The 18876-nt window shown below is 38.0% G+C and overlaps 1 protein-coding gene across 2 annotated transcripts in view; it reads right to left on the reverse strand.

Annotated features, from left to right (window-relative positions):
* The window catches only part of mtor (mechanistic target of rapamycin kinase), a 169998-nt gene that overhangs the window by 57626 nt on the left and 93496 nt on the right, over positions 1–18876 (reverse strand). For both annotated transcript variants that reach the window (XM_088006846.1, XM_088006845.1), the window contains exons 33-36: positions 16127–16204; positions 15602–15709; positions 14317–14442; positions 13650–13781 (exon numbers count right to left, since the gene is read on the reverse strand). In XM_088006846.1, the coding sequence (XP_087862972.1) occupies positions 13650–13781; positions 14317–14442; positions 15602–15709; positions 16127–16204 (444 nt within the window). The remainder of the gene's footprint in view (positions 1–13649; positions 13782–14316; positions 14443–15601; positions 15710–16126; positions 16205–18876) is intronic.

Here is an 18876-nt window from a genome sequence, read left to right on the forward strand (position 1 = left end):
AGGCACAGCGAGCGGACCTCAGCGAGGCGCAGGCACGTATAGAGGAGGTGGAAGAGTGGAAGACGGATGCTAACGAGGTGCTAATGAAGATGGTGGAACAAACACAAAGAATGCAGGAAAAATTAACCGACCTCGAAGGGAGATCGAGGAGAAACAACATGCGAATCTTCGGCCTGCCAGAAGAGGTAGAGGGGAAATCTACTGCCACATTTTTGGAGCAACTATTCAAAAAGGAACTCGAACTACCGGAGGGGACTAATCTCCAGATTCAACGAGCTCACCGAACACCCGCATCCAAGCCGAATGCAAACGCAGCACCGAGGTCAGTCGTGGTTAATTTTCTGCAGTATGAGACCAAAGAAATGATATTGAAGAAAGCCTGGCAGACAAAGATTCAGGTAAAGGATAAGCGTATCTATTTTGATCACGACTACCCGACTGAGATTGTACAGAAGAGAAAGGCATATAGCGGCATTAAAAAAATATTGAAGGAGAAAGGAATACGTTTCCAGACACCACTCGCCAAAATGCGGATACACTGGGAGAATGGAGCGAAGACATACGAAAATGCTAAGTCAGCAGCGCAGGACATGAAGGAAAGGGGATACAACGTAGCTGAGCCGGGAGGAGGCGACGCGGCAACGGAGGAAAGGAGACGAGGAGCGGCAGGATGGCAGAGAACGAAGGGAACAGACCGGGACCTAGAGGCGGCTCATCGAGTGAGAGAAAAGCTGCACAACTTCCAATGGAAACCCTAGAATGTTTCGCTCACAGAAGAAGTCGGTCAAGAAGAAATGAGGTATGGTCACAAAAGAGAATAAAGACTGGGTCAAAGTGCAAGACTTCTTAATTTCACAGAATTCATTACGAACCGACGGAGAGGGGATATAAACTTTAAAGTTGGACATGTCTAGATGGAGTAGTACCCCACGGGATGGGAGTGGTACAGGATCTAGGGAGGGGCCCTCAGCAAAGGTGAGGATTTCCCCTCCACCCACCAACGGGGACTGGGGAAGAGGGATACCCCAAGTACGGGAAGTCAGTTTGATTTTAGGTTTTTGTTTGGTTAGTATTAGTTCATGTTGGTTAAGGTGTGAGTTGCTGGGGAGCTTTTCAACAGGGGTCGAGAAATTATTTCCATGACTGATATCAAGATAATGTCGCTAAATGTGAACGGGTTGAATGTACGGAGTAAAACAGAAAAGGTGATGACTAAATTGAAAAAGGAAAACGCACAAATTATATACTTACAAGAAACACATTTATCCAAATCGGAGCATGAAAAACTTAAAAAATATGGTTGCTGGAATATATATTACAGTTCATATGCAGAAGGACGTAGAAGGGGAGTAGCTATATTAATTTCGAAAAATATACAATTCGACAGCAAAAAGCAAGTAAAAGACAAAGAAGGAAGATACATAATATTAAAAGGAAAGATTGAAAATGAATTAATAACTATGATAAATATATATGCACCCCCGGGGAGTAACAAAGAATTCTTTAAAAGTCTATTTAATTTAATAGCTGTGGAAACAGAAGGGATTCTAATTTGCGGAGGTGATTTAAATGTAGTTTTGAATCATCACTTGGACACAACGAGCCACAAAAAAAAATAAAATTCACTTAACAAAATTTATAAACGTATCACTAGAGGAGATGGGAATGATAGATGTATGGAGAAAAATGCACCCATCAGGGAGAGATTTTACACATTACTCGGCTGTCCATGGGGTACACTCCAGAATAGATTATTTTTTAGTCAAGTAAGAAGATAATCACAGGGTGAAGGAATGCAAGATAGGAGCGGCAGATGTGTCGGATCACAATCCAGTTTATGTAAAGATGTGCCTAGGTAGTAGGAAAAGAAATACTGTATGGAGATTAAATGTGGGAATATTAAACAATGAACAACAAAAAGAAAAGATCAAAGCAGAGATAAAACAATATATTGAGGAAAATAATAATGGAACAGTAGACCCAACAATAGTGTGGGATGCCATGAAGGCAGTTATTAGAGGAAAGTTAATAGCTATAACGGCACATGAAAAAAGAACCAAATTACAAAAATACAGGTCAAACAATGAGAGACTTAGAGAACTAGAAAAGAAATATCAAATAACAAAAGACCCAAAGATATACCAAGAAATCAAGATGGTCAGGACCGAAATAAATGATATACTATTGGGAGAAATAGAAAAAAGAATATATACCTGAAACAGAACTATTATGAGGCAGGGTCAAGGGCAACTAAACTGCTAGCAAAACGTATTCGAAAACAGCAAACAATTAATACAATAAACAAAATCAGGAATCCCAACACAGGAGAATTAACTAATAATCCAGAAGAAATAGAAGGCATTTTCCGAGGATATTATGAGAAGTTATACACACAACCTGCAGGTGCTCAAGAGGGGGAAATGAGAACCTTTTTAAACACATTAGATTTACCAACAATTGGCAAAATACAAAATGAGTCACTGACAGCAACAATTACAATAGAAGAGGTAAAGGAGGCGATAAACTCACTTAAAAACAATAAATCACCAGGTAGTGATGGATACCCGGCAGAGTGGTATAAGATTTTTAAAGAAGAATTAGTCTCAATACTTACAGCATCATTCAATTGGACACTTAATAATAATAAAATACCTCCTTCATGGAGAGAAGCTATAATTACGGTCATACCAAAACAAGGGAAAGACAATGAACAATGTAGTAGTTATAGACCAATCTCACTATTGAATGTGGACTATAAGATTTATACATCCATTATCTCTGCTAGATTAAATAAATGGGTAACAGAATTGATAGAGGAGGATCAAACAGGATTTGTGAAAGGACGACAAACTCACGATAATATTAGAAGAGTATTGCATATAGTGGATCAAGCGCAACAGGAAAAACAAAGCACCATATTAGTAAGTGTCGATGCAGAAAAAGCATTCGATTTGGTGAATTGGACATTTCTATATAGGGTGCTAGAACGATTTGGATTCAACAATAAATCGATATTGAGTATAAAAGCATTATACCATCAACCTATAGCGAGAATAAAAATAAATGGAAGTCTGACAGAAAAATTTAATATACAAAGATCAACCAGACAAGGGTGCTGCCTATCACCTACCTTATTTGCACTCTTTGTGGAACCTTTGGCACAGGCAGTACGTCAAGATGAAAGAATCAAAGGCGTTACAGTAAATGGTGAAGAACATAAAATAGGACTTTTTGCAGATGATATAATAACCTTCCTTGAACAGCCAAATAGATCGTTGCCAGTTTTGATGGACTTATTTGGAAAGTATGAATATGTTTCAGGATACAAAATTAATGTAAGCAAAACACAGACACTAACACTCAACTATAACCCATCAAAAGAAATACAGGAAGCATTTCCCATTAAATGGAACACGAAAGAAATAAAATATCTAGGAGTCAATATTACTAAAGAAATATCTACATTGTTTAAAGCGAATTATAGTAAAATAACCCAAGAAATACAAAAAGATATAGATAGATGGAATACTTTACCATTGGATTTGAACTCGAGAGTCGAAATTATCAAAATGAATGTGCAAGCGAAACTTCTATATCTGTTCCAGGCATTACCGATAGAGGTGAGTCAAACTCAATTTGATATCTGGGACAAGATATTATCAAGATTCATCTGGGGGGGCAAAAAACCAAGAGTTAAATATAAAACGTTACAGCTACCGAAAGACGAAGGGGGTTTGGGCCTACCAAGACTGAGAGAGTACTTCTGGGCAGCACAGCTCAGGCATGTGGTGTGTTGGTGCTCGCCGGACTACTCAGCAAGGTGGAAAGACATGGAGAAAGAGTTTGGAGGATGTCCAATTCAGAGTGTTATTGGAGACGAAGATAGATATGAGAAGATCAAGAATTATAAAGATCCGATCACTAATTTTACATTGGAAACATGGTTCAAAACATTGAAAAAACACAAAATAAAGAAAGAAATGAAAGTGCTTAGGTGGATAGCATACGACACAGATTTTAAACCATTAAAATATGATAAAGGATTCAAGCAATGGATAGGGAAAGGGATTACGGGATGGTATACCCTCCAGGAAAATAATGAGCTGTTGAGCTTTCAACAAATGAAGGACAAGTATAATCTAGATAAACATGAGTTCTATAGGTATTTGCAAATGAGAGACTACTACAGGACAGACATCAAATTGGGACACTAAGATGGAAAGGAATAGTGTGATCGGAGTGGTACTTAAATCTATTAATGGAACTAAAATGAAAACCATCTCTACACTATATCAAAAACTAATGAATAGGCATTCTACAAAGTATATTAAAGAGAAATGGGAATCAGAGTTTAATATGACAATTACGGATAAAGACTGGATAGATATGTGGAAAACACAACAGACATCTACTAATTCGCGGATATGGAGGGAGTTTGCATGGAAGAACCTTATACGTTTTTTCATCACGCCTAAAATCAAGAATAAATATAGTGATACAAGCGCAGAGTGTTGGAGAAAATGCGGAATGATGAATGCTGATCACTCGCACATATTTTGGAACTGTCCAAAAATTGTTGCATTCTGGAAAAATGTTTATGTATCTGTGAAGAGGATACTGGGGTATGATATCCCTATGAGTAGCATGGTATTCTATCTATGTAATTTTAATAACACCAAGATTAGGGTAAAGGATAGATACCTGATTAAGATTCTGTTAATAGCGGGTAAGAAAGCGATCACGAGGAAGTGGGGGAAAGAGGACCCCCCATGCCAAGAACATTGGACTGAAATTGTGGAAGAAATTTATATTATGGAAAAACTGACACACAGATTGAGACTGCAACAAGCACAAATGGAAAAAAAATGGACAAAATGGACTATATTCAGGACAACAGAGAGCGACAAAAGTGGATAAAGGCCTATGAAAATGAGAGACAATAAGGTAATAATGAGTACAAGCCCCCGAGCAACAGTTTTGGTTTCTTTTTATTTTGGGTAGAGGTGGATGTGTTGTGTTCAAGTTCATTGTATATGTAAATAAATGTAAAAATTTCAATAAAAAGTTAAATGTAAAAAAAAAAATATTGGTAGGCCTAACAGCAGCCAATCAGAGTGGAAAAAATATTCTTATTTTGTGCCATTTTCTAGTTGTTAAATATTCCACAAAATGAGCAGATAAAAGATGTTCAACATGCCAGTTTAAATTTTGATCTATTTGCAAAACGACTGAGCTCTGCAACATTAAAACATGGATAGAACTGTAACTACATTAATCATAGCTCTTCTTCTCTTCGGTGTTTCTGTGAGTTTCTGGTGGTGCGGCTCTGTGCTGCCTTCAGAAGAATGGGACATCAGAGTATCATCCGTAAAATTTCACCAACATGGCATTTACTGTGCAAAGCAGTGCCGTCATTGGAAAAACAAAAGTTCCAGATCCTTTTAATGCCATACAAATATGAGACAGAAACATGGATTATATCTTTATATAGACCTGTCTATTGATTTATAGATTAATAGTTTTACTGGACAGAAATTACGAAGAACAAATCCTAATGAGTCAAATTGAAAGTGTCATGGAGTCGTCAGCCTCTTGACATTAACACTGACATGAAAAATAATACTGAAGAAATAAATATATCAAATCTAATTAAAAACATAAATAAGTGATAAGTTCTTTACTGTTATGGTCTGTAAGATATGTTTATTCTCAGTATTAGATGTGGTCTCAACAAACCCATGGCATTTCAACTATATTATTTTACCTTTTATCTGGAAATGGTGTCTGTTTATTCTTGCCATACAGTCCTCTGTATTAATTATTGATCGAAAGGTCTTGCCATACCAATTTATTCCTCTGTATTTATTTTAGTTTCTTAGTTTATTCTTGCATTTTGTTCTTCATTCATTTCTATTTAGTTTCCATTGATTCGTATTATTCTCTCTTAGTTTATTGATATGTCCACTTTAGTCTCTTTCCTGTTGCTAGATTTATTTTATCATTTATTGACGCTCACCATCAGTAATCTTCACTCATCACCTGCTGCGCCTCCTAATCATCATGTTTCACATCAGGTGTTGATTTTTCACTGTTCAGCGTCGGATTTTCTGTTTTTATGCCATAATTCACATCTAGTTCGTCGCTCCGTTTTATGTCCCGCTTCTCCCGTTTCAGAATTTTGTGCAATGTGCGTGTCGTTTTTTATTTTATTTTATTTTTAACCCCCTAAGGTGCAGGGCGGTCGGGAACTGTATCGATGGGGAAAAGGCAGATAATAACAGATAATAAGTACAAAGAAGGTGATGCATCTTGATAGGCTTTAAAGTTAGTTATTGACTTGTGTGTTCATAATAGTAATATTAATCCTTTTATCAATCTGATATTGTTTTAACTTTGTTATTTATATGTAGAAATACAAAAAATCAGCTTGAGCAGTTTCATGTTTTAAATGCCTTTCAGGAACATCTAATGATGTAGGAGTTACCTTTCTAATAGAAAGTCTGTTTTTGTAAGAAGGTTTTAAAAGGATTCCCACGGGGCTAAATCTTTGTCAGGTTCTGTGTTTTCTTTTCTGTTTTGTGTTTTTGTTTTTGAGTTTATTTTCTTTGGAGCACCTGCTATTCCCCATTGCATCCACAAGATGCCGAGAGGTTCTGAGCCCCTGGGAAGCTGCGGGGGTAACCCCGCAGACACCTCTGCAGCTCGTTTGGAGGGGATGGATTGAGGATTTAAGCAGCTGCTGGACAACTCTTCTTCGCCTGAGTATTGCTTACCTTGGTAACAATTGTTTCAGAGAAAGGCCCTCTGTTTCCTGCTCTATACTAACTCCTTGTTGTCTCCCACGCCAGGTGACCCTGTTGTCTCTACGTCGTTCCCGAGTGCGCTGTCTGACCGGTGGCTCTGTGAGAGCCGATTACCCCGCTGTTGTGAGTCACTCTCCTCGTGTGTTCCTCCCCAACGCCACTGGTGGTACCAGTCGGACGCCATCCCTCGTGTGCTCGCCTCTTCCCCTGAAATCGGTCCGTCTCCAGTGGATTCCCCTTCGGGACGCAAGAGGACCTGTCGGTCCGAGCCCGAACCTAGCTGGAGAAGAAAAGAACAACTGGACCAAGTGGAACTCCGTTCGCCCCGACTCTAACTAACCTGTCCGCCCTCCAACGAAGCCTCACTATCCTGTGCTCTGCTCACGTCTTCTCACCGTCAAACCAAGTAAGAAACTATCCGATTCATTCCTGGAACCTACTCACCTTCTCGTTCTAACCCGTTGTTTCTTGCCGACAGTAAGACGACCTGGTCAACTGTTCCAGTACTCACTCCCTATCCCTTTCCCCTGGAATCAATAAACTTATTATTGTACACTTACTGGACTCTTCCTGATTGTGTTCTTGCATGTGGGTTAAAAAGCTAAGTACCAACATGACAGAACACTCAGGCCAAATTCCTACCTCAGCAGACACAATCAGAAGGGCTCTGTCCGAACAGTACACGCTAATTCAATCCCACGACTCTGCGTTACGCGAGCTGGGAAGCCGTCAAGCCGGAACAAACCGCAAAATAACAGAACTCACCAACTTCCTACAGATTTCGGTCCAACAGGTTCCAAGTACTCAACCTCCTCCGACTGTGGCTCCAGATCCACCAACCCGTCCCATGTTTCCTGAGGTCCGACCATCTACTCCAGAAAAGTTCTCAGGTGATTTAAAGAAAGTCAAGGGGTTCATTCTCCAGTGTAATATCGTTTTTAACCATTCCCCGCAGAGTTTTTCCCATGATGATGCTAAAATATCCTATGTGTTATCCTTGTTGACGGGTCGAGCCCGGTTTTCCTCCGCCTCCAATTATGGGTGTACCTTTCCTGAGTTTTTGAAAGAGTTAAAACAAGTGTTTTGTCAAGAAACTGAGAAAACGTCAGAGTCCCGTGACTTACACGGGTTAAAGCAGGGTCATAAGAGTGTGTCAGACTTCGCCATCGATTTCCGGATTAAAGCTGCCGCTTCGGACTGGGATTCTGCTGCCCTGAAGAGTGCATTTTTTCATGGGCTAAATGAGCAAATAAAAGACCAACTGGCCACTCTAGATGAACCTGAGTCCCTGGATGAGTTCATTAATTTATCTATAAAATTAGACAACTGGATCCGCTCTAGAACGAGTGGGCGATCTCGCCGCACCTTCCTCCCGCGAGCTTCTCAAATCAGTAATCAGCCTTCTCTTCCACACTCATCAACCACTTCCTCAGCCTCTGAACCCGAACCCATGCAACTGGGAAACACAAGGTTGACACCAGAAGAACGCCAGAGGAGGATGCAATCCCGGCTTTGCCTTTACTGCGGTGAGCCAAATCATGTTATTCCGACTCTAACTAACCTGTCCGCCCTCCAACGAAGCCTCACTATCCTGTGCTCTGCTCACGTCTTCTCACCGTCAAACCAAGTAAGAAACTATCCGATTCATTCCTGGAACCTACTCACCTTCTCGTTCTAACCCGTTGTTTCTTGCCGACAGTAAGACGACCTGGTCAACTGTTCCAGTACTCACTCCCTATCCCTTTCCCCTGGAATCAATAAACTTATTATTGTACACTTACCGGACTCTTCCTGATTGTGTTCTTGCATGTGGGTTAAAAAGCTAAGTACCGACATGACAATCTTAGGCTCTGCTTTGTTCCAATTCTTAGCTAAAGTGTTCTTTTATGCCGATGACGGCATACTTTACTGAGTTTGCTGTACTACGATGCTGGCTGCTGACAAACTTCAAACTGCTCGGCTTCAATTGGACTCTTAATGTGAACAACAAAAATCTTTTTCAGAAATTGTTAATATTGTTATGTTGAGCCCAGAGATATTATCAAGAAATAAGAATCTTATAAACATCTTTTTAGGGGAAATACTGAGCATTTAGTAAAAATGCTAAACTTTTATTATTGACATATTGATTTCTTTTGAAAAGTCCGACTTAATGTTGACATTATCTAAATGCATGCTGTTTAATTCACTCTAGATTAGTTTCTAGATTCATTTAGTGAAAAAAACTTGCACATAACATTACAGTTCTGGTGTCATGTATGTTCTGTTTTTTGGCCTGTCAATAAGCCTTAAAAGACAACAACTGTGGTATATTTTTATGTACAGTATAAAGCTTTGAGTACATTAATACGGAAGCGCATTGCTATCACGCAGGAAAAAAAAAATTTCGAGCGCTATCACGTTATAACGTGATACGTATCTCGTTAAAACGTGATAGTATGTCGTTAAAACGTGATACGTATGTCGTTAAAACGTGATACGTATGTCGTTAAAACGTGATACGTATCTCGTTAAAACGTGATACGTATGTCGTTAAAACGTGATAGTTATCTCGTTAAAACGTGATATGTATGTCGTTAAAACGTGATAGTATGTCGTTAAAACGTGATACGTATGTCGTTAAAACGTGATACGTATCTCGTTAAAACGTGATACGTATCTCGTTAAAACGTGATACGTATCTCGTTAAAACGTGATACGTATGTCGTTAAAACGTGATAGTTATCTCGTTAAAACGTGATACGTATGTCGTTAAAACGTGATAGTTATCTCGTTAAAACGTGATACGTATGTCGTTAAAACGTGATAGTTATCTCGTTAAAACGTGATATTTATCTTGTTAAAACATGATAATTTTAGGTCCAGGAAGTGGCGGTATTATGCTAGGCTAGTACAGTGGCTAACATGAATTGGTCAGGTTTCCTTTCATGTTTGGTCTACAACATGTAGAGATACGGATGCTGCTTTGCACTGTGGTTAAAGCCATTAATAGCATGCGTACTCTGAGCAGGATCCTAAACAGAACGGGACTGCACCGAAGGAAACGTCAGTCCGGTCCTCTAGCTGTAGCGGCGTTCCTGACTGGATCGAAGCTCAAGTTGGCTTCCGATTGTAGCTTCTGATTTGGGAAATGGCTAAAGGGAGATTATAACGGAGGCTCAGACGTATTTGCTGAACAGTTTCTGTTCAGATTTGTTTTAACAGTACACTTGCTGAACAACGGCAACGGCTGTTCGTAACCAAGCAACCGAAATCAACAGAAGGCTCGATAGTGGCAAAAGACAAAACTAGATCCTGTTAAGCATTCTTCAAAATAAAAGACTTCCTCTCTCCAAAATAAATCATAAATCAGCAAAAGCTGAATGGCCTCCTTTAAACGTCCTGAGAAACAATCACCTAATGATCGTGATTCATAAATCTCTACTCGGCTTGGCTCCAGCATCCTTAAACTTTCTTTTACATAGGTCTGTTAATTCCCATTCTTTACGTTTTAACAATATTTTTCTTTTACATGTTTCACTTTTCTGAACTGAAAAAGGGAAGCAAGCTTTTAGTGTGATGGCTCCTACAGCCTGGAATCAGCTTCAGTCTGAAATAAAGATGTCAAAGCTGGTTTCACTGGACTTATTTCGAGCAATTCTTAAAAACAGACGAGATTCTCTTAAAAGGTGTCACTGTTTTTAAATTCTTTTCTACTGTTTTACACTTCTGCATATGCATTAATTAATTTTATTTTGTAACCAGGTTGCTGTGTGTTGCAGACTTCTACCCAGGTCCCTCTTGAAAATAAGATAAGATGTGTATCTCAACGTGGTTTACCTGATAAAATAAAATAAATAAAATAAAAAAAAATAAAATAATAATATTTGTCAAATATTGGTCAACAATTTTTAATATTTGTCGACAAACAAGGAGCAAAGAAGAGACATCTCTCCTTTACCATATAGGTGACTTAAAATAATGTTTTCTAATGGAGACAAAGAGGGTAGATAAAGATTATTGTGTTGCTTTGATAAAATAAAACTCTGAACTTGAAGATAGTTATAGAAATATTTTGTAGGACTATCATGTTTGTTTTTAATTTCTTCAAGTTACATAAATACCTTCCCTGAAAAAAGATCAGACACTTTAGTTATATTCTTAGCAGTTTAAATCCTGCTCTACATGGATGAACATTACATCGGATAGTTGTTGCATTTCTCCCAAATAATCAAGTGTTTTTTGCCAGATCATCATTGTATTTTTCAGAAATGGGTATTTTGTTTGCTTAATTGACCTTTTCCTGCCTGATGAGTACATGTACAAGTCTATAGCCATAGAGATCCAGTGGGACACAATAGTAACCCATGCTGGGGGCTGTCTGGAAGTAAAGTAAAACATTGCTGCCCTGATCTGGGTTGAAATAACATAATAGGTTTGATAATTGTTAACACCCTCTGTCATATGGCAGATATAAGAGAGACAGTTTCATTCTCGGGCGTTTACCATTTAAGTGAAGTTGGAAAAAGTTATATTTAGCTCCTTAAAGAAGAAGGGGAGTGAGGAAATTGAAACTGATTGGAAAACATATAAGAATTTTGGCAATATTGTAATTTTTATAATATTGATGTGACCAATTAAGGAGATGAGTAGCATCTTTAACTATTAAACTTTTAAAGCTAACATACTTAGACACTTCTGATCTGGAATAGATTATTCATCTCTGATGCTACGTTGCATCACTATAAATCGGAATCTGAAAAGTTGTTGGCATTATTATCCCAGCTGATGGATCCTTGTAAGCCACACAAAAAGGCAGGTGCTCTAGGACAAAAAAGTGAAAGAAAACAGAAGGTTAAAATAATAACAAATATTGTAAATGTGATAGGAGTTTATTTCTAATGCATTCCAGATGCAAACATATTTTTAAATCTCTCATTGCTGAGGTTTCAATTCAGATAAAGATTTCACAAATCACAAACTAGGTTTGAAATATTCTGCCATTAGCGTAGATTAGAATAATCTACTCCAGATTTGAAGTGTCGATGTATGTTAGTTTTTAAAGCAGAACAAATTATTTCTTAACATTTATATGTTAAATATAATTTCCATGATTAGTTACTTATTTACAGTCATATGTCAAGTCATATGTTAAGTATAATTTACATGATTATTATTATTCACCGAATTTAACTTGATTGTACACAATTCCAAAAGGTGACGTGAAAAATAATTAAATTCAAAGCTTTCTGTATGATTTATTTTGGAGAGAGGAAGTCTTTTATTTTGAAGAATGCTTAACAGGATCTAGTTTTGTCTTTTGCCACTATTGAGCCTTCTGTTGATTTCGGTTGCTTGGTTACGAACAGCCGTTGCCGTTGTTCAGCTGGTGTACTGTTAAAACAAATCTGAACAGAAACTGTTCAGCAAATACGTCTGAGCCTCCGTTATAATCTCCCTTTAGCCATTTCCCAAATCAGAAGCTACAATCGGAAGCCAACTTGAGCTTCGATCCAGTCAGGAACGCCGCTACAGCTAGAGGACCGGACTGACGTTTCCTTCGGTGCAGTCCCGTTCTGTTTAGGATCCTGCTCAGAGTACGCATGCTATTAATGGCTTTAACCACAGTGCAAAGCAGCATCCGTATCTCTACATGTTGTAGACCAAACATGAAAGGAAACCTGACCAATTCATGTTAGCCACTGTACTAGCCTAGCATAATACCGCCACTTCCTGGACCTAAAATTATCATGTTTTAACAAGATAAATATCACGTTTTAACGAGATAACTATCACGTTTTAACGACATACGTATCACGTTTTAACGAGATAACTATCACGTTTTAACGACATACGTATCACGTTTTAACGAGATAACTATCACGTTTTAACGACATACGTATCACGTTTTAACGACATACGTATCACGTTTTAACGAGATACGTATCACGTTTTAACGACATACGTATCACGTTTTAACGAGATAACTATCACGTTTTAACGACATACGTATCACGTTTTAACGAGATAACTATCACGTTTTAACGACATACGTATCACGTTTTAACGACATACGTATCACGTTTTAACGAGATACGTATCACGTTTTAACGACATACGTATCACGTTTTAACGAGATACGTATCACGTTATAACGTGATAGCGCTCGAAATTTTTTTTTTCCTGCGTGATAGCAATGCGCTTCCGTACATTAATATCTTCACACAACTGCTATAATTTGTGCTCCTTAAATTGGCTGCTCTTCAAATACCTAGGATATTTTTTCAGAGGTTGGCAGAACTGTGTAGATTTTGAATTTACAGAGGATATGAAAAGGTTGATACTTTCATCTGTAATTTTGTAGCTCTTTTAGACTCCTTTATTGGAAGACTGATTTTCTTAAACTGAACTTTTTTCTGTTGAGTTGCTTATTTTGTTTAGGTATTTCCAGTTTAATATCAAATGTTTATCTTGTAACTTATATTAGTATCGCATACAAATCTTGATTGTTAATAATGATAATGAATAGGATCCTGGAGAGCTTCTATTAATTATAGTAGATGGTTTATTATCATCCAATATAAATATGTCGGTGCACTGACCAGGCGTAAGCTCTTGCCTTGTATCTTGTAATTTGTATTAGTATCACAAACAAATCCTGGATAAATAAAGGTTACAAAAACAGAAATAAGATTAAATGATGTGTATATTTTACAGAATTGTTCTTTGAATCTCAAACAGACAAGCATTACGCTTGTTAATAAACCTGAATGAAACCCTAACGAGACAGTCGGACCATACTGATATATTGCACTGAAACAAACAAAGTGATGACCAGATTTTATGTGACCAAGTGGCTTTTCCTACCTTGCGGCTACTCTTCCACATGTACTTCATGTATGCATATGTGACGTGTGGGTGGGTGGTGGGCAGCGGGTGGTCGAGCTGCTTGGAGGGGTCAACACCAAGGAGGAGCACCAGGGTCTTATGGGCCAGAGCCTGGAGGAGAATGCAGCACATTTAGCAGAATTACTTAAACTGAACAGAACTTTGTTTTTCATACATATACTTTAATACAAACAGATAAAAATAGATTTTTAGATTTTTACTGGTGGTGTAATGCATCTTTCTATTTTCCAATGGCAGCACATTCACTAATGTTGGATTCTAATATGTGGCTAATTATAACAACACTTTCTACCATCTTCTCCAACTTATTGGAATACCAGTGAGGTTAAAGATGGAACAAATTCTCTGTTTTATCAAGAAGATATGCACTTTAAATTTCCACACGGCATGACTCAGGGTCAGCTTCACTGCTTTTATTACTGGCAGCTTAGAAAAACTTAAATGAAGTTTAATTTATAGCAGCACTTAACTTCTTCTGAGCCAAAACATCATTTCCTGTTAAGGAAAGTTAGAAGTCTACTCTGGTTGATTGTTAATAAGGATAATGAATAGGATCCTGGAGAGCTTCTATTAATTACAGTAGATGGTCTATTACCATCCAATATAAATATATCAGTGCACTGACCAGGCGTAAGCTCTTGCCACAAAGGCTGGCGTATTTCAGCCAAGTTCTCATATCTTCATGGGGGCTGATGACGAGAGAGCGGACCATCAGGATCCGCTGCCAGTCTTCCACAATGCGCTGACAACCCTGACGAAAAACACACAGAAACATACACCCTCATTTAGCAGTGCATGAACAAGGAAGCAGCTATTGAAACTCAAGAAAGCACATAGTAAGAGAAGTGAGCTCCAACTCCCCACAGCATGATCCTGCCACCACCATGTAGTATGGTGGGACATTTTGTCCAGGGGTGATGTGTAGTGTTATTTTTCTTCCACTGTTTTTTGAATCAAGGTTCGATCTGGTCTAGTGAAACATGTTTGCTGTCTCGCTGCATGGCTTGCAGCAAATTGTAAACAGAAGTTCTTCTTGTTATCGACAATGGTTTTCTTCTCTGCCACAGTTCCAGAAAGGTTGGATTTGTGGAGACTAGAGAGGTCCTGTCAACAAACACTTCTGCACTTTTACACTTTGTGTTGATTTGTTTCATAAAACCCCCTTTTGTTAACTTGAAAAATGTGAAAAGGTTCAAGTTGTTTTCCTAGTCCTGCAATGTGTGGTGAATCTGTTAATCACTGTCATAAACCAAAGACTAACCAAGCTTTGTATCAAACTGATCCCACAAAACATTTTAAAAGTTGCTGATTGTCTTGTGAGAACACAGACAGCAGAAGCCAGTACTCATGGCTTCTCTAAAACAGTTTTCATATTTATAGAAACAATATCTGGAAGCAAATCAGAGCAGAAACATTGAGAGCAACAATGGATCAGTCTGAGACACTGCTGAGTCTCCACATGGCTGCAGACGGGATGTTTTCCATTAGCAACAGCATCTGCTTCACATCGCATGCTCACATCGCATGCTTGCATTGCACACGTGAATGAAGATTTGAATTACTATAAGCTGCGCGCGTGTGTGTGTGTGTGTGTGTGCGTGTGTGTGTGCTTGTTTGTAATACCTTGTGGGGACGATTTTCCTGACATATACTACGTTGTGGGGACCAATTGCTCCTCGTGGGGACCGGAGCCTGGTCCCCACGAGGGGAAACCCTGTTATCGGGTCAGGGGTCAGAGTTAGGACTAAGGTATGAATTGAGTTATGGTTAGGGTTAGGAAAAGGGTAAAGGTAAGGTTTAGGCTGTAGAAATGAATGGAAGTCAATGGAAAGTCCCCACAAAGATAGCAACACAAACGTGTGTGTGTGTGTGTGTGTGTGTGTGTGTGCGTTTTTCTGAGCATCGAGTACCTGCAGCCTCTCCCACCAAGTTTCCCTGATGATGTCCCTCCGCTCCGGCACCAGTTTGTACTGGATCACTTCCTCCAGCTCAGACAGCATCTGGCAGGACACCATGGCCTGGAAAATAAACACACACACGATTACCTTCAGTGATACTCTTTAGCGACACACTTTATTGGAACTGAAACATTCATATGGTACAGAAGAGGAAAATATGTTGAAAGGACAATCTGAAAGAAAAATTAAAGTTGACACTGTGACCCAAGAATCCAGTTTCCAACAGAGTTCAGTCTGATGAAGAGTTTTTAAGAAAATTAGGTACACTGTATAAATTATTCATACAAGTATCAAAAGGGTTAGATTTTACCAAGCCTGCCATTTTCTATTTTTAACTGATAATCTCAAGAACTGCCATAAGAAATCCACTCATGAATCCAAGCATGAGTGGGTCAGAGAACCAGGTGATGAATCTGTTTCCCAGGTATAATGAGAAAAGAAAAGTGATCTTATGTCGATGGTGTGATGAGCGCTCACCCCGTAGGCACGGCTGTAGCTCTCTCCAGCCATGGCTGTCAGCTCAGCATCCAGGAGATCTCTGGCTTTGTCAATGCACTAGGTTATTCACAGAAATAAAAACAGACACATTAAATCACTCATTTTTCATGATAGATATCTACAATATGATTTTAAATAATGATAAAGATGCAGATTAATTCAACATTTCAATAATCATGTTTCCAATAAAACATTTTCTAAAAAAAAAAAAGCCCTCATTTTATTTGGTTTGGATAAAAGTGATAAAGAAGAGGAGTTACATTTCCAGTCTCTAGCCAGTCAGCTCTGAGGTAGATGACAGAAAAATCAAATTACAATAATGAATCTAAAGATTTTTTTATCATAACTTTTAAATTATATTTTTTTTAATAAAATGGAATATATTTTTTAATTTTTATCCTATTAATCAAATCAATCAATTTTTATTTGTATAGCACATTTCAGCAGCAAGGCATTTCAAGGTGCTTTACATAATTAAAGAAAAAATAAAAAATAAAAACAGTATGTGACATTAATAAATAGATGAAAAGTAAAGATAAAAACATTAAAAACATCAAAGACAACAAAACCCAGACTCTAATCCTAATTTAGCCATAAGCAACTTTAAACAGGTGGGTTTTAAGTTGAGATTTAAAGGCACCCAGTGTTTCAGCTGTTTTACAGTTTTCTGGAAGTTTGTTCCAAATTTGTGGTGCATAGAAGCTGAATGCTGCTTCTCCTCATTTGGTTCTAGTTCTGGGGATGCAGAGCAGACCAGAACCAGAAGATGAGGGGTCTAGACGGTTAGTAGAGCAATAACAGATCTTTAATGTATTGTGGTGCTAACAGTATTTTGTATTTTAAAGTCTATTATTTGAGCTACAGGGAGCCAGTGTAGGGACTTTAAAACTTTTTATAAATAAAAAGAGATGAAAACTCTGAAAAACATTTTTTTATATTTCCAGAGGTTATTTGGTAACACTTTATTTGAAGGGGGGTGAATAAGACTGTCATGACACTGTCATAAACATGACATAACACCTATCATGAACATGAATAAGCCTTCATGAATATTTATGACTGTTGTCATAAAGCGTCATTCGGTAAATTATGACACTTTTAATACAACGTTGACATTATTCAAAATGTCTTTGTTATGACAACTTGACATTAGCCAAGAAATCATTACTGATATAAATTTGTTATAAAAGTATTACTGATTGCACTTTAAAAATTAGGTAACTTTATGTGATTAAAGGTAAAGTTTAAACAGTAATGATTTCTTGGTTAATGTCAAGTTGTCATAAGACATTTTGAATAATTTCAACTTTGTATTAAAAGTGTCATAATTTACCGAATGACGCTTTATGAAAACAGTCATAAATATTCATAAAGACTTATTGATGTTCATGACAGATGTTATGTCATGTTTATGAAAGTGTCATGACAGTCTTATTCACCCCCCTTCAAATAAAGTGTTACCGGTTATTTTTATAAACATATACAAATAATATACTGCTAAAAAAAAATAAAGGGAACATTTCACTTTAATTTTGTGTGTGGCTCCAAATCCAGGCCTCCATTGGTTAATAAATTTGATTTCCATTGATGATTTTTGTGTGATTTTGTTGTCGGCACATTCAACTTTGTACAGAACAAAGTATTCAATGAGAATATTTCATTCATTCAGATCTAGGATGTGTTATTTGAGTGTTCCCTTTATTTTTTTGAGCAGTGTATATATTATTTATATTGCCATAGATTCACCCCTAAAAACTATTTGGTTAGCATCCTGTTTGTAGGCATTTCTGCTTTCTGCTGAATCATTTGCAGAAATCTGGCCATCTGACTTCTCCTGCAAATGCAGGACTTATCTACACCCACAGAGTTGGCAAACAGCCCATCACCACTAAAAGCCCTGAGGAGTGGAAACACTTCCTGATGGAGAGAGATAATGGAGATAAGATGATAGGGACAACCAAGGACACAGATCCAATGATTTCTGGGGCCTTATCAGCTGCAGCTTTTGGCAGCTCTTATTATCAGGGAGAGAAAATAAAGGAGAAAACTGAGGAAACTCTTAGAGGGGCACATAGCTGTTTCAAACCAACTCCTACCAATTTTTTTTTTTTTTTTAACGGGGAGGGGAAGCAGGGGTGGCATGCCAAAACATCCTGAAGCACAAATAACAAGATGTGGAGTTGGGACACTGGGCTTGATACGAGGTGACAATGAAGCTGTTTCTCCATGCAGTTCTAGTGCTGTTTACTCCTGAATTACTGCGCTGGGGCCAAGCTGCAAATGTGCAGTCCAGACGACTCCCAGTAAATGCAGTGTCTAGCTTCTGGCAGCACAAAACAGCAGCTAAACAGCCCTCTGCTCTCTTACGTAAAGCTGCACTTATTCACATAAGATCAGGGCTCTGTGATGTAACTTTGTTATTAGAGCCATGAAGACAGACGGCTCTTTTAAATAACCAAGAGTGAAGGTCTGAGTTTCCCAGGAGTTTTATAGCATTACAATTCAGACAATAATTTCAGTGAATCTTTTTGGAATTATATGCACCAGACAACACAAAGGAGCACAACCCAGGGTGTACTTATTCTTATTCTGCTTAGCAACACGAAACAGGAACATTTAGTTTTACACATCACTCAACCCAGAACAGGAATAAAACCGACTAGTTAGAACAACCTTAGGATTTAGAGAAACTATTAGATTATAAATTGTGAAGTAATTTTCTTGTTTTG

The sequence above is a fragment of the Poecilia mexicana genome, unplaced genomic scaffold (assembly GCF_051168715.1).
Source record: "Poecilia mexicana isolate PSO_F unplaced genomic scaffold, ASM5116871v1 scaffold_7, whole genome shotgun sequence".
Classification (NCBI taxonomy): domain Eukaryota; kingdom Metazoa; phylum Chordata; class Actinopteri; order Cyprinodontiformes; family Poeciliidae; genus Poecilia; species Poecilia mexicana.